Source organism: Gracilinanus agilis, chromosome 3 (assembly GCF_016433145.1).
Source record: "Gracilinanus agilis isolate LMUSP501 chromosome 3, AgileGrace, whole genome shotgun sequence".
Taxonomy (NCBI): Eukaryota; Metazoa; Chordata; class Mammalia; order Didelphimorphia; family Didelphidae; genus Gracilinanus; species Gracilinanus agilis.
This window is the reverse complement of record NC_058132.1, coordinates 600,234,125-600,251,199: the sequence shown is the minus strand read 5'-3', so window position 1 is coordinate 600,251,199 and position 17,075 is coordinate 600,234,125. Positions and strand designations below refer to the sequence as shown.

Here is a 17,075-nt window from a genome sequence, read left to right as displayed (position 1 = left end):
GTAGCTCTATCAACTTCATGCCATCGTGGAGATGTTTCCTATTGTCATTTTACCCACTTTTTTTTCCCCTGGATTATATCATGACTCTTTTATGAAGACCCAGGGGGAGATGGGATTATTAAGAGTCTTGCTGGGTAAAAGCTATTTTGTCTTTATGATGACTTTCTTGAGTTCAGCTGTGGAGAGGCCTTAATGCCAGGGCTGAAGTTATTACATATTCTGGAAAGTGCCTTTAAATATAGTGTTGCCTGCTGAGCGAGTGTACTCTCAGTGATGAAGGATAGAAAGATGGGGGAGAAAGAAAGGGGGGGGAGAAAGTTGAAAAGGAAACTCAAAAGAAGAGAATTTAAGAAGGAAGACCACCCGAGAATGGGAAAATGAGGAAAGTAAGAAAGAAGGGAGTAGATGGCAAGCATGTGGGTTCTCTAAAAGAATTTGAAAGTAGCCAAACACAGAGATATATCCTATTTCTCTGAAGAAAGTCTAGGAATAACTGGAAAATGAAAGGAGCCATTGGTTCACTGGAGAACCAATAGTGGAGTCAAAGTGTTGATTTATTCCTCACAGAACCTGATAAAAATGAGGAGATCTCCACTCTGTGGTGTACAAAACATATCTCAAGAGTTCTGTGTGTTCCTTCTGTGTCCCTATGAAATATGAATTCCTTTGAGGAGGCTTTAAAAACTTGGAGGTGTTAATAGAAAAGCTGGGGAGTTATCAAAAAGCTTGAGAAGCCCTAAGAAGCCAGATACCTCTGGTTCTCGGTAATTAGCCTGCAGGTTAAACAGCAGGTTTGATTGATTGGGGCTGGGTAAAAACAATTGCTTTGTCATTTTTGAAAATCCCCTTTGCTTTATTCCTAGGCCAATAATCCCCATGTATGGGTGAAGAGAAATGCTTCCAAAGCCTAGGGGTGTGGTAGACTGGAAGCATTTAACACCTTCCCCATCCCTCAGTGCTGAAGGCTTTCCCTGTCATTCTGTCCCTCTTTCCTGTGTTTTGGAAACCCAGTGGGGACGTGTCTGTGTCACCAACCACATGTCACAACAAACAGAGGTTTCAGGCAACTCCCATTTTCCTCCCCTTTTGCTCAACCCCACTATCTGTATAATAAATGCCCAATTTCTTATTGTTCTACTGGCTAGGACCACATTTTTCAGATATGTGGGATTTATTTTTATAGCACAGCTGGTCTGCCAAAGGTCACATCATTTGGCAATGTTCCCAGTGGTTAAAAATTAATTTCTCCTTATTAATACAACCAAGGTCCCATAGGATAGGATCCCAGCCTTATCTGAACTTGACAGCTTCCTAAACCCTTAGAAGGATGCTTTCTCCTGCCCAGCTATCTGGGATACAAGGCCACGGTGTCCTGGAATCCAACCCCACGGAATCCGGTTAGGTAAGCAAACCATCCAGGCCTTGGAACTCGCCAGAAGGACAAACTTGGGAAGCCTGTTGAAGGGGCCTCTCAAAACCACCTTTCCGTAGAACTTGTCAAGGGACAAAGTCAAAACTGACCAGGTTGATTTACCCCCAAAATGGAAGGGCCCCCTACCTGGCACAGATATTTGAAGTATTGAACAAAAGATGAGTCTGGGGAGAAAAATAAGCAAACAAAACTCGTTGCCTCTCTCTGGCTGCCCCTCCTGCAGCTGCCTGGATTTTCCTGGACCTGCTCATGTTTACCCTCTCATAGGAGCTTATTAGCACAAACTAGCACAAACATCTTAAAGAGGTCACCAATGGATCCCAGCCTTACCTTACTACACAAAGACCTCATTGCCAGAATGGAAAGGTTAACAGAGCTTAAGGAAGTGTTATTTTTCTGGTGAATATTTTCAAAAATTGGAAGATCTTCTCTAAGTTACTGAAATCACTTCTAAATGGCTAGAAGGTCTGAATGGGGAATTTTTAAAATAACCTGTATTATGTAGAGAATCCAGTTTGAATCGCCTGCCAGGGAAGGGAAGGGAGGAGGGAAATAAGTTCGATCACATAAATTAGGAAAACTTGTGTGGAAATTTGTTACTGCATGGGATTGGTAATAAATAAATACACATATTTTAAAAATAAAATAACCGGCATTAAAGGCAACATTAATCCCGAGTTAAAAAGTTATAGATTTCCCACATTTGTGTCAGCTTTTTACAATTTTTTTTTTTATTTGTACTGAGCTGCCAAAGACGATGATAAATAGGAATGGAGTCATCAGAATTCTGTTCCAGGGTCTCTTCCCCCTTCACTCACTAACCCCTCTTCATACGGTTTATCTTAATTGGTAGCTCTTTGCATGCAAATTGGCATTTCGCTACTAGCCTTTTACATTTCCAAGGAGGAAGATTCATAGGATTTAGATTAGGAGCGGGAAGGGGCCTTAGAGATCATCTAGTCCAACCCCCTCATTTTACAGAGGAGGAAAATGAGGCCCCCAAAGGTTAAGTGATCTGACCGAGGTTACAGACAATGAGCAACAGAGAAAGCCAGGCTTCAAACCCTGTTTTTTCGCCTGGAAATCCAGTGCTCCTTCCCCTTTAAGCACTACGCCGGCCTATTCTTTCTGCTAAAGAAGTAAGTGCTCGGCTACGTGGGGTATCACACTGTTGTGCCTTTAAAAGTGAAAAGCGAGAAAGCAGAGTCAGTTGGGGTAGAGTAAGCACCGAGCTTCCTCTCTCTGGATAGCACAGGTTCAGGTCCCAGCAGGGGCAGCGCTGCCTTTCATTCTTACAAGGTAGCTTAATTGAGTGCTGTGTAGCTTAATGTAGGAAGGCCCCGTGGATAAGATCTTCCAAATCAAAGCCCGTAGTGCTGCCTGGACATTAGCAATTCTGTGCGGCGCATTTTGTAACAAGCAAGGGCCTGCCCCCTGATGCCCTTGGTCTGAAAAGCCTCCCCCTCTCCCCAACATTCTCCCTCCCCCTCATCCCCACTCTGCCCGGGCCAGCTTTTCAGTTATGCAATGCGCCCTGTTACCAAAGGGCGGCGGCAGCTTTTCAGTCCCAGGTGGCTGCTTATCAGTCAATGTTTATTGGGCATCCACAGGATGTGTGTGTAGCTGGAGACTACAGAACACAGAAAAGACTGTGGCCCTGCCAGTTTACACTCCAGATTCTCGGAGCTTACAATCTTGCCTTAGGCTAAAAGGAGCTACATGAATTATTATTACTACTCATGGCCACTGCAGTTTTGGGAGGGCCAGAGCATATGGGAGAACCTTCCAAACATGAGTTTATATTCAGAAACGCAACGTTTTTTCGTAGTTTTAGCCAAGCCAAGGCCTCTTTCTACTCCAGCCTCAGCTTTTACACCTCTGCTCCGATCTTAGAGTCCACACAAGATGCGGAATTCTTATCATCATGCCCTTCTCCACCAGCCCCCTTCCTTCCCTTCCGCCCGAAATAGTCTTAAACCAAACACAGAGAATTTAAAACTTCACAGATAAGGGCTGAAGACTGACTGCTTAGGGGTTGGAGGCTTTGGGGAGAGGCTTTCTAGCCCGATCCATAGGGGTAGAGAGAAAAACTTGCTAACGCCTGATGGATGACGTCTGGTTACCTAAACCCAGAAACCCATAGACAAGCACTGAATCTAGCGGAGGCAGCTTTCAGTGGCCAAGAACGCTAGAGGTCTGGCCAGCGCCCGCCCCCCCTCCCCCCCCCCGGGCCCCGAGCAGAAGGCGCTGGGCGGCTGAGAAGGTGGGGCGAACCTCCGGGAGCAGGACGGGGGGGGGGAGGGGAAAGGGGGGGTTATTTGCCAATATTGAAATTGAGGCTGCTAGGTCTCCCCATCACTGTACAATTGACTCACGAGACACTCGGTTCTTGGGAACCGGAGGGGTCTGCGGTACTTAAGTATAAAAGCCGGTCTCCGCCCCCGAGGCAACCGACAGCCCGCCGATCTAGCGGGATTCCCCGGGCACATTCCTCATTGCCCCAGGCTGCGCAAGGCTAGGCGCTCAGTACTGGTGGGAAAGACTGCGGAGGAGCTCTCAGACCTAGGCGAAGGGAGGGTAAGGGCAGCCGCTTAATCACAGCTCGCCTCGCCTCTATTAACATGTTGGTATTAAAAAGGAATCAATCAGTTCAAATGAAGCATTAGCCGTGAATTTCTTCCTCACCAGAAAAAGCCTGAGCAAGGGAGACAGCGGACTGGGAGGGGAGGGGACGGAGGAAACTCATTTGCAACTGCAATTGCTCCTCTAGAGAACAGCGGCTACGACTTTAACTTTCTGGCCCTGGGCCGCAGCTCGGAGGAGATGCCTAGAGCTTCTCCCCGGGAGTGTCCCGAGTCCCTGGGAGGCGGGGGTGGGGTGCATGGCTGAACTAGCTGGCCGAGGCCAAACTCCCCGGGGCTAATTTCTCCCGGGTTTGTGCTGGCGTTTTGCTTTCTCTGGGAATATTTTTTGCCTAATAGAATGTTTATGGATCGCTTGGCTCGGTTTCTGCTGTGCGGCCCAAACAAATCGATGTAGACTCCTCCAAGGGGTGGAGGGAAAGGGAGACTGTGGAGGGTGGGGGAGAGAGCCCCGAAGGGTGGGTGAGGAGGGGGGGGGGGGGGTGATGTCGGCACGACCTTTCGCCCACGTTTATTCCCAAAGGCGTGTTTTTCACCTGTTAAGCCGCAATGGGTTCAGGAACTGGCCGCCCAACCTCAATGCAAGTTCCACGCATTCCTGCAGCTTAGACCCTCTCCTTCCCATCTCCTCTTTCTCAGCCGCCTGGGTAATTGCAACTCCTACAACCCCCATTTCCCACTCCGCAGAGCAGAAGACCCGCTGGCCTCCTTCCTCCCTTCCTTCCCTCTAAGACCCGGGCTCCCGCATAGGCGGCTCCCCGACTCCAGCGGGCGCAGCGCGGCGCTAAGTTGGCGCATAGAGTAGTGCAGTGCGGGGGGCGCCCGCGGCTTGGGATTCGGGCTTGGCTTAGAAAACGTGGTACGAGCGTTCCCGAGCCAGGGAGGCAGGGGAGGGCCAAGCAAAGGGAGCTTTGGAATCTGCGGTTCTGGCCAGGAGTACGGAACCTAAACAGAGGAGGAGGGGACGAGTTGAAGAGGAGCTGAAGACCGGTTGCATCTAACCGCACCTCGCCGCCGCAAGAGCAGATGCCAGTCCTCTTGTAAAGAACAGCTAGTGGGTCTGCATTTTAACCTTATATCAGCTCTTGCCACTCTTCCTTCTCCTTCTCTGCCCTCCCCCACCCCCACCCCCACTCCCGCTTCCGATTTCCATCCTTCTTGGAAATTGTTATCCAGCGGCTGCATCTGCACTAGTCTCCTTTCCAGACCAGAGGCGCACACGCGGATGAGTCAGAAGGTCTCAGTCGGCTTCACCCTCTGCCACCCCGCTGTGCAGCTTCCCTGGGTGCCTGCCCAGTTTGCGACTGGAAAAACCCAGAAAAATCCTCAACTTAGAGGCATCTCCGCACGCCGAGGAAGTAGCCCACTTCCTCCCGTCCTAATCCGTGCCCAGGTTGCCTGTCTCCCAACCTGGCCACCTGCCTCTGGACGTGGAGAGTCCTCAGCGCAGGTAACCAGAAGCGTCGCCTGGTTCCCCTTGCTTCTGGACTTGTATGGAAGTGACGCAGCGCGGCCCAGGGTTGGGATGGAAGGGTTTTGGAGCCAGACTGCAGTCCGAGTGTGTTCCCTGACGGGTGCCAGCGTATAACCACACGCAGGCACGCGCACTCGGGTACACACACACACACACACACACACACACACACACACACACACCACTGGACTAGGGGAACAGATGTACGAACATCTGTGGTGTGAGATGCTCCCTTGCTTTCCAACTTCACTACCAACCCCTTCTGTTCCCCTCCCCCCTACACTCCCCCCTAGTCCCCATGAAGGGAAACGTTAGGAGAAGTTGTGTGTGTGTGTGTGTGTGTGTGTGTGTGTGTGTGTGTGTGTGTGTGTTTCCCCAGTCTGGGCCTATGTGAGTATGTGTATGAATGCATAATAATGTTTCATAGTCCCGCTCAATCCCAGTACACACAGTAAATTACATAAACATACATAATTTATTCAGCATCCAGGTCTGTGGAAAGTAATTTAATTTTGCCTCATGCTGTGACCTTAGAATTAAGGAAAGAGAATTGGGAGTGGTGGGAACCCCTTAAGCTAGGATCCTCATCTATCCCTTCAGGTGGGTAAACTGAAAGTGTAGTTACCCTAGGGGAGATCCATTTAAGGAAGGGAAATAACTGGAAACCAAGATATATTGGCCAGAAAGTGTGCTTCCTTAACTGTCCTCCCCTTCAAACCCACACTCAAGTTAAAAGGGTAGAAGGAAGGAGGTAAGGGGAGCACATAAAGTAGAGAAATTAAACAGACTCAGCAAATTATGAGGCGACTAGTTAGTCTCACCCAGCCAAGGATAGATACATGGCAGGATTTGCCCAGGAAGGCTTGGACCTCTTCTTGAGACCCTACTGCAAGGCTAGTGACTTGGGGAATGTATTAACACACACTCTCCAGATAGGTCAGGTGTGTCCTAGTGTAGATTTTTCTTAGCCGGTCACCTGTTAGACAGGTAAGAACTGTCAGATCTCAGATGGATTCAGTAATCAATTGAGAGAAAGATCCATCATGGAAACTTCCCAGGAAAGAGGGGGTAATTCCTCTTTCCCTTAAGAACAGAGGCCTTTCCCATGAAGTTTTCACATGTCCCAGGATCCCCAATTCCCATTAATACTTGGCCCATCTTCTGCTGAGTAGCCTCTGCTTATCTTGCCTGCAATTTGCCCATATTTATTCCCTGTTGGTCACTGGTCTAGAGTGAATTCCATAAAGAAAAGTTTCTTAACCCGTTCACAAGATCTTTGAGGGCCATCTTGTTTGTTTTATCTTATAAAAATTGTATATGATTTACTTTTCCTGGAAACACACACACACACACACACACACACACACACACACACACACAACAGTGTGGAATTGCCCAGGCCAGGATTAAAAAGTGGGAACCCTACTCATCAGTTGAGAGCATTTGGTTGAAGCCCCTTATTTTAGCCCTATGGCACACTGTTCCATCAGCCTTGGCCATATAATTTTTGAGTTTTTTCCATCAATCCCTTTCAAAAGAATGAGCAATGTTTGAAAATGAGAACTAGATCCCCTTTCTCCCAACTCTTTCACTTCGCCTTGCTCCATGTAGCTAAATGGGGTGAATACAAATGATTTATGTTTTTCTGGCTAGGTTCAGGAAACTCAAGGGAGATGTGTTCTGCTTCAAGACATGAAAAAAAAAATCCCTAAAACTGTAATGCGAAGGCTTTGTAGTATTTTTAAACCTTTGATTCAGTCCATATGTGACATCTGAACACCGCCAAAAACTGTCTGTTTCAACACACACACACACACACATACACTACTGCTAGCAGGAGGGAAAAGTTGCATTTTTAAAGCGGTTATGGTGGAGGATGGTTGGGTCTGTCTAAATTATTGAGTAAGTCTTGTTCTGCGCTGTGTGTACGTCACCCCCTGCATTTGCACTGGCTTTTAAGGAAAACGATCACAAACGCATAGAAAACAACTTTCGAGGGCTTACCTGCTTCTCCTGTCACTCCGGGTCCTGAAAAGCTGAGAGCTAAAGAAACCCAGAGAAGATGAAATGTATCCATTTTAGGAGAAGGGGCTTTCTCCAGAGCTGATGAATAGGTCCTTCCTTGGTAACTGAAAGTCTCTCTTGGGTGTCTCCTATTTTTCTCCTTAGAATTTCTTCCGCAAGTGTTCTTAATTGTCTCGTTTCCCTCCTCCAGGGTCCTGGCGTCCCGTCTTCACCCTTCTGGGCTGGGTTTATAAAGCCACCGCACTTCAACAGGAGGAAGGGCAGCTCTCTGAAATCAGAAGACTGAAAGAAGGGAAGAGGGCACTGCTTTCTTCCTTTAAAAAAAATTGTATTTTTTCCAGTTCCTTAAAGTGTCATCGCCTTCATCTTATGATATCACGAGCATTTCCCGAAAGCCAGGTAGAAAAAAAAATCAAATCAAAATAAAAGAGGCTCGCCTTTGGGCATCACAGAAACCGCAAGCAAATGTATAATTTCAAGCACATTCACTGATACACAGACTTACACATATACACACATACACAGTACAGACACGCGGCGGAGGGACAGACAATCTGCTGGCATTAGTCAGTTCTTCCCCTCGCCGCGTTTCCCTGAGTGGGATTGTCCTCTGAGGTTCGTGGCTGATCTGGGCGCAGTTCCTCCTGTCTGGCCAGTTTCAGGGGGGAGTGTGTGGGAAGAGCAGGCTTCTGGAGGCAGCTCAGGGATTTATACTGTGTGTGAGGCTGCGGCGGCGGCTGTTGCTGCTGCTGCTGCCGCCGCTGCTGTAGCTGAGGAAGCTGCCTTCATCTGAACGATGATGATCGGGGCTAAGAGTTGAGTCTGCTCTCCGTCCACCCTTCTCCACGTCCTCTTCGTTCCGCTCCTTGGTCGGTGCGTGTCTCTCCGTGTCTGTGTGTGCGAAGATGTTCAGAGGCTTGTGGGCTGGGTGCCTTCTTCTCTTTCTTTGCCTCCCCTTCAGCTCCTCGCAGCCTTTTCAGGCAAAGCAGCATGTGGATGTCAGAGCAGAGGCAGAGCTATCCGATTACACGCCGGTTCAGGGCCCGCCCCTTCTGTGTTCCTGATTAAAGAGGCAAACGCGGAGACACACGGCACTGAGCGGCGCTCAGACCCAGCTCGTACATCCGAGCGGTGGCAGCAGCCGCCGCCGCCGCCGCAGCAGCAGCAGCTCCTACCAGCCAGCCAGCCAGCCAGCCGCAAGATCAAAGTTAATCCAGCTCCCACCCAGACTCCTCTTCCCACCTCCAATCCACAACTGGCGGCAGACAGCAAAGCCTCGCTGCAACAGCCCGGAGCAGGGTCTCAGCCAGGCAATCTGTAATTCCTTTGCTTAGGACTGAGCACCTTTCAAAGAGCCATCCTCTGGTTTCCCATCTCTCGAGATACACAACGGCAGGAACCGGAATAAATCTCTGTTCTCCCTAAATTCAAAACAAATGCCTTGTTGACTCGGGCGCCACCCACACGGAACACAGCACAATACAACACCACACATGCCGTTGACAAGCGAAGTTGGATAGGCTACAGTGCTTGGGGTGGGTTGCTTGAGCGATCTGGGGCGGGCAGCTTCGGCCATCCATCCATCCCTACCGGCAGAGCAGTGGTGCGTGGCGGCGGCGAATAAACCAGCAGCCAGGGCTGGGCTAAACCCCAAACACCCCGAGGCTTTACTAGTCATAGCCTTTGTCATGTCCCAAACATGTCCTCCGCCCCCCTCTCCTAAGTGAAATAGCTACACACACCTCCCCACCTTAAAGATCAGAGCAAGAAAAGGGGGAAGGGGGGCAGGGAACACCCACACCCACGTTAATCAGCAAAATCGGTAGTCTTTGGGACTTTTTTTTTAAGTACAGGTGCTGAGGCAGATCTCTGGTCCTGGAAATGCCATCTTAACTACACACTTATGCCTCATATTTTTCCCATGGTAATGTGGTCACAAATGCTTGGAGAAGGGGGGGGAAAAGCAGCATTATGCCAACTATTTTTAAATGGAGGCGTGAAAACCGTTTAGAGGGAGCCGCAAGCTAACAGTTGGGGAAACACTTGTATCTTTGTTTCTTAGAATGGTTTTGTGGCTTCCAAACTGTCTTGCTTCACTAAGCACCTATTACTACATTATCATAAAGACTAAAACAGGAATAGTCAAAATAATAGCACACATATGCATACTCTGCAAACTCTACAGAACAAGAAAAAATAAAAGTTCTGGAGGCAAGAAACTCTCTCTCTCTCTCTCTCTCTCTCTCTCTCTCTCTCTCTCTCTCTCTCTCTCTCTCTCTCTCTCTTCTGACTGGCTATGCTCTTCTTTACTGGGAATGTGAGATTCTCCTGGGTGGTTTACCTCCTTATCTAGCCTTGGCTTTAGCTTTGTTTATCACTTTTAGTGTTTGAGAAATCTGTAACTCCCACTTAACTGCTATTTACACTTAGATAGTGAAAACAAAATTGAATCAGAAGTGATTTGCAAAGAGTTGATCCAAACCATAACACAGATTTTACAGTGTCATGTAAATCCACTGGATGAGTATCCTGCTGTTAATCTTAGATGCCTGTTCTGAAAGGGCACAGAACAGAGGGTTAGTGAGTCCTTCCAGAAGGGCCAGTCCACAGTGTGGCCTAAAGGCAACATTTCATCTTCAACAAAGGAGCCATTTTTTTTAAAGGGAAGAGAAAGCATCCAAATTATTAAAAAACCTTACACTTTTTTCAACTTAAAGTTCAGTTTGAAAGGATGAGAAGGATTTCCCTTGCCCCTTCCTTTATATTTAACAAAGTAACTCAAGCAAGGTGATCCAAATTATAGCCACAATAAACATGGGTTCCAGTTTGTAACCAAGAATGGGTCAAGTTAGGTCTAGAGCAGTGGTTCCCAAACTTTTTTGGCCTACTGCCCCCTTTCCAGAAAAAATATTACTTAGCCCCCTGGAAATTAATTTTTTTAAATTTTAGTAGCAATTAATAGGAAAGATAAATGCACCTGTGGCCATCACCGCTTTCCTGGATTGCTGCAGCACCCACCAGGGGGCAGTGGCGCCCACTTTGGGAATCACTGAGGGAGAAGCCCAGAGGGGGACAGGATGAACATGTTATTTTCTTTCTCTGGACCTCAACTTCCTCATCTATAACATGAGGGGGTTGGACTAACGAATTTCTAACGTGTCTTCTCTAAATCCTGTTAAAATAGCTCTAGAAAGGTAAAACAAAAGAAATACAGGCATTAATGATAATCACCATAGTCACCAAGGAAGGCTGGACATTTACCATTTCAATGATAACCCCCAGCATCCCAGCATTATATTCCCTCTAATTTTGTTTTAATATATGCAATAAGTATTACTGCTAACTAGTCTGGGAAAAGGAATGAGGGAATGCTGGGAGAGAAGCCAGAAGAAAGAGAACAGGAAAGCAAAGGATACCACATAACCTATATGGCATAAAGCCATGTGGTCTATGAAAATATTCATAGGGCTAAGAACTGGAAGGAATTTTGAGATCATCTAATCCAACCTCTTATTTTATAAATGAGGAAACTGAGGCCCAGAGATGTCATAGGTTCAGAGAAATGACTTGATCAAAGTCACACAACTCACTAAGTAGCAAAGAAAGGATTGGAGCTCAAGTCTTTCGGGACTCCAAATCCACTCCTCTTTATACCATATCACCCATGCACACCTCCTAAGTTTTCCAGTGCTCTGTTTTGTTCCTCTAGAGTAGTTCTTAGCCTGAAGTCCACAGACTTCCAAAGATCTCATAGATAGATTTCAGGGGGTCCGTGCAGTTTTTTAGAAAATCTCTTTTATAAATGTGTTCCAATATAATTGGCTTCCTTCATAATGCTATGTATTTTATTTTATGCACTTAAAAACATTATTCTCAGAGAGGGTCCTTTGGTTTCACCAGACTGATTGTCAAGGGGTCCAAGACAAAATCAAAGTTAAGAACCATTGTCCTAGAGGTTCTGCTGAATCTCACCTCCATTTGGAAGATTATTAGAATGAAAATTCCTGGACTGTTTGATCCGCCCTGTAGTGTAAAGAGTCCTCAAGGGAGTGAGAGTAGACCATTATGGGTATAGGCTACTTGGTCTTGTTTCCTAGTTAGCTGATCTGGAGGGACGCTAATGATAGGTGAACTCAGTCCCCAGTGGCTTCCCTTCCCTTTCTCCTTTTTCCCTGTTCCTTAGCAGCTAGAGTTTTAATTTGCTCACAGGAGCCTTGGAGATACAACTGACCGATCTTTGGGGAGTGTTTTGTATCAAGCTGGTTCATCCTCTGGGTGACTTTGGTGTGATACTATGGAATGTGTCAAATTGCTAGATCATTTTATAGTGCACGACACAAATAATGATAATACCAACAATGATCTTAAAAACATTTTTTCCCCAATGGAATTTGTCTTAGTATTTCCAAATACATCACAAAAAGGATACACTTGGTCTGACTTAGAATTGTAGGATCGATCCTAGGAAAAGAAGGACCTTTTGGATCATTGTGTCCAGTTCTCTTTTACGGAGAAGGAAGCTGTGGCCTGAAGAAAATGAAGCGATTTGTCTAATATCATAAAACGAGTTAGTTACAGAATGAGATCTGGAACCCAGCTCTTCTGCCGTTTAGCCCATGAATTTCATGAGTGACACCGCATTACTTCCCCGTTTACCAAACGGAAAACTACCTGAGATCCTGAAACATTGCTTTTCTTAGATGTAAGCCTCCCCTGCTTTAAAATTTGAGCTTCAGGTTATAGCCACATTAAGGCAACATCTAGTTTAGTGATGATCATTATACTGGATTTCTTTATTTCTTATCTTTGGCAAATTGTGGTCAGTGCTGCTTTCTAGGCCCCTTCAAACAGCTTCCTGTTTTTGATTAGCTTCTAAGAAAGGCCCACACTGGAAGTCCAGCAGTGACAGGAAATGCTCAGGCAATCTTCATCATCCTCTATCTGGTGGTAGGCCAGACTGAGGCGCTCCGGGTAATGTCATTTATGGCTGTGGAAAGATATGATCTAATCTCAGTCGTACTTGGGTCTGGAGGTTGACTCCAGGACCTAGTGCTATTGGTTTTGGAAATTCTAGAACAAAAGAAGGTTCTAAGACCTACCTAAACTCTCCGGTCAGTTCAGCCTGATGTAAATTCTCTAGCCTGGGGCTTGCTTAGAAGTACTAGAAATGCTTTACCTTAAACTTAAATCCCAGGGAGTTGACTGGAATCAGTTTGCCTTCCAGGAGGTAGAGAAAATTCCATGTCATTTACTCAGCTCTGTTGGCATTATACCTGCCAACAATAGAGAGTGGGTGGATGCGTCATGGATGGAACCCAACCATAGTCAGAGAGTGGCTGGTTTGGAACTAGTCATGAAGTGCCTGATGTAACATCAATGACCGACCTAGGGCAATTTGCACTATTCCCCTGAGTTGCAACATAGGAATAGAAAATGTAAAATCCTATTGTTCATGCCCACACCCTGACAAGAAGGGATAATGGTGAAGCAAACATGTAGAGGATGCTAAAAGAAAGCTATTTCCCAATGAGCCACACCTTGGGGAAAAGTGAGGTTTTCTGGGAGGTATATTTGCACGCACCCATCTGAGGAAGTCCTGAGAGTCACTGGACCTGAATTCAGCTTTTCAATTTACTTCTTATTCCCTTCATAACTTTGGGTAAATTAAGAAAACTTTCTGGACCTTAAGCATCCTCATCTATAAAAAGAGGGGGATTAGACTAGCTGAATGCTAAGGTCCCTTCTAGATCTCTATTGATAATCCTATGATCTTATGACCTCTGTAAATATTCCTTTATCTTGGCTGTCCAAAGGCTTTTCAAATGTTTCTTATGAGCCCCAGAAGCATCTAAAAGGCATCACCTGAAGAATGGGGATTGAATCTCCAAAATTCCTCATGTCACCATGATGACCAGGTGTAAGAGTTCTCTCCATTGGCGTTAAGGAAATCCACTAGGAATTTGCAACCTTCTGATTTTAATGCTTAGTTCATACGATCACAGAAATAAAGTTAAGAGGTAAAGGAATTGGTATTATTAAAAGAATAGCAGCTTCCCCTGTTTACCACCAATCCTTTGAGCCAATGGTTCCCAGTGGAGATTTCCTCCACCTTGTGTTTTGTTGGGTGTTTTTTTTTTTTGTCTGTATTCATCATATTATATGTATTAGGTGTCCACAGATGCATGGGACTGCCGGATAGTGTTCAAGGAAGCCAGACATGGTCCCTGCTTCCTGGGGCAGCCCCAAGAACACCTTGTCTATGACCCGAAATTTCAAAGGTCAACAACTGACTCAGCCCATGCCACCAGTCACATGATAAGGTCCCTTATCTTTGCATTAACATCAACAAGCTCTCAACCCTGAAAGAGAGAGATATGAGGTGTAATTGCATTTTAATCTCTCATTGACCACATTGCCCTTGTTAATGTTTAGCCTCAGCAGTCTCTGAGGCTAAGCTTGGGTTCCAAAATGACGGGACCCTCATTTCTTATTCTGTTCTCTGTTGTTGTAGCTAAAGCCCAGCCTTCTTCTATATCCAAGAATATCTGAGTAGAGCAAATTGTTTCATTCTCTCTTTAAATAAACAATATTTTTTTTATTTCTCTTCCCTTTCTATAATTCTCCATTTTAATTAATTAAAAAAATTAAAATTAAAGTTCTACTTTTTTTTTCCTCTGAAATACAGAAGCTGCAAGATCTCTAGGACCATGACGTTTGGACCTGGCTTACATCAAAGTAAGACACTTAAAAAAAAAAAAAAAAAGGACTTAAGAAAGGCAAAAACTAAAGGACTGAGAGGGGGAAGGAAATAACACAAACTAAAGCTAAATTGGCAAAATCCAGTCAAATTCCACTGGAATACTGGGCACAAAAAAATTAAGAAATCTGTTCTCTCTACTCTCTTTTTTTTTCTCCCTTGAAGTAATAGATGTATGCAATACCAGTATTCACACACAAGGGACACTCATGCATCAGGAAGGCCTCAGTCTGCCTTTATCTGGAGGAAATTTAAAGTGTGCTGCATCCCATTTCCTGTAGAAGACAATAGAAATGGCTTTCATTTGTAGAGGCCACCTAATGAGTGGCCATTTCATTTCATAGAGAAAGAAACTGAGACCCAGAAAAGTTGGCTAATTTGCCCAAGATCACATAGCTAATAAATTGGCAGAACCTGAATTTGAACCCATGGTCTTTACTTGCTCTTGTATGTCAGGTTTGATGGTCATACTGGCCATGCCATTGTGGAGTCCCTCTGGCTCTTTGAGAGCTGATAGCAGGGATACTGTGGATACTCAGAACTGTACCCCACCCTGGATCTGTTCTCTTGCCCAGGCCAAATTGCTTTTTATTCCCCCACCACCCTTTCTTGGTAACTAAAATTAGAGCTATGCATTCATAGACAAGACCCAAGAGAGCAATGGAGCCTCCATCTGGTTTATAAGTGGTTCCAGCCAAGAAAAACCCTATAACTCGACCCCCTAGAAACCTCCTGTTTGAGCACTCCTCGGAACCTGGGGTCCATGCTGCTGGAGTGCTCTCAACTCTCTTCCTCCTTACCTTTTGCCTCAAGTGTACCACTTTAATTATAACCAAATTCCTATCCCACCTCTCCAATACTCTGCTATGTGTAAGGCTGCTGTGATGCCTCTGCTTGACATATTCCCTCCTATCAATGAACCAGGAAGATGTGGTTCCCCCTGGAGGGTAAGCACTGGGAATTGGGCTGGGGTCTGCCTTAGACATGAGAAGGAACCAGACTTTGATGGACAGCTAAACTGAGTCATGGTAGAAAACAAGGAGCTTTCAAAGCTAAGCGGTGTGACCCCTAGACAAGGCTTCCTTGGGGAACAAAATGGCACACCTACAAATTTAGGGCTCTTTCCATTATACCACATGATCTCATATTTTCCTCACAGGAGGGAATTCTAGTTGAAACAGCTTCATTGATTGCTTAAGACCATATTTTAAAGTGTTTAAAAGGCTGTGTCAATGTTGGGAGGCATAGACAGGCTCGACTTCTTGGGACAACCCATGTTGGACAACCACCAATAGGCACCAAGTACCAGACTCCTTGGAGGCAGCTAGAAGATTCAATGTATAGAGCAATAGGTCTGGAATCAGAAAGACCTTTTTGAGTTCGAATATGGCCTCAGACCCCGGGCAAGTCACTTAACCTCTGTTTGTCTTAATCCACTGGAGAAGGAAATGGCAAACCAGTGCAGTATTTTTGCCAAGAAAACCCCATATTGAGTCACAACTGAACAACAATAACCAGGCTCTTTGGTTTTCTGGGGTCAACCTCAATACCATCTGGATTTGTTCTTCAAATAATTTCAAGGAGTCTTTATTGACTTCCTACTATGTGCTACATGCTGGGGATATAAAGACAAGCCTCCGCCTTCAAGAAGATTACTTTTTACTAGAGGAAAACAAATATACAGAGAAGTACACCAAAATAGATTTATCTGTGCACACCTTATTCTCAAGTTTCTCTGAAACTTTTCTAAGCGATCACAACGTATTCAATTCTGGGCCCAATTCCCCGGTGACTTGCTAGGTAATTGAAGCTAATGATAAACATCCACAATAAAGTATAATGACTGGTTGGGGTTGAATTTGTTACCCCTTCTACACAGAGTCTGCATTTTAATGTGGCCTTCAGTGCTTAATCTCAGAGGAATGACTAATGCGGGAATTATAGAAACCTTGACAGGGAACTGAGAAAGAGATTTTAGAGTAAGGGAACCTTTCTCAGGCTTTTCAGATGCCAGGTAGGCTGTTTCATTGCTGGTCTCTAGTACCCAGATTCCTGGGATAATAGTGGACAAAGGCTAAAGGTTTTATAAGTAGCATTGCAACTCTCAAAGTTAAAAATGTGACGGGTAAGTTTTGGAATTAAGTTCTCAAAATCATTTCTATTTTTTTTCTTTTTTAAAATTGTATTTTATTGACATGCAAAACACACGTCCATATTGGCCATTGTTGTAAGAGCACACTCATATATAACCGAAACCCCAAAATAAAACCATAAATACACTGATGTGAAAGACGACTCCAACAGTTCTTTCTCTGGAGGTGGAGAGCATTCTTCATCATAAGTCTTTTAGGATTGTCCCAGATCATTGCATTGCTGAAAGCAGCCCAGTTTTTCACAGGTAAATCATTGTCTAATATTGCTGTTATTTTGTGCAGTGTTCTCCCACTTCTGCTTATTTCTCTCTGCATCAGTTCCTGCAGATCTTTCCAACTTTTTTCTGAAATCATTCTGCTTGTCATTTCTTATATCGCAATAGCATTCCATCTTATTCTCTTACAAAAATGAATAATATGGAAATGTTTTGAATGACAATACTCGTATAAGCCAGTAGAATTGCTTGTCAACTCTGGGAACTTTGGAAAACGTGTGCAAATTTGTTATTGGAATAAAATAAAGATAAAATTAAAAAAATACTATTCTATCACCAACATGTACCACGATTTGTTCAGCTGCTCCCCAATTGAT

General features: G+C 45.2%; 1 protein-coding gene across 1 annotated transcript in view; it reads right to left on the bottom strand.

Annotated features, from left to right (window-relative positions):
* The window catches only part of NRP2 (neuropilin 2), a 158,909-nt gene extending 151,284 nt beyond the window's left edge, over positions 1 to 7,625 (bottom strand). Inside the window, exon 1 of the mRNA XM_044669414.1 lies at positions 7,553 to 7,625. Within this exon, the coding sequence (XP_044525349.1) occupies positions 7,553 to 7,625 (73 nt within the window). The remainder of the gene's footprint in view (positions 1 to 7,552) is intronic.
* Positions 7,626 to 17,075: the final 9,450 nt, after the last annotated feature.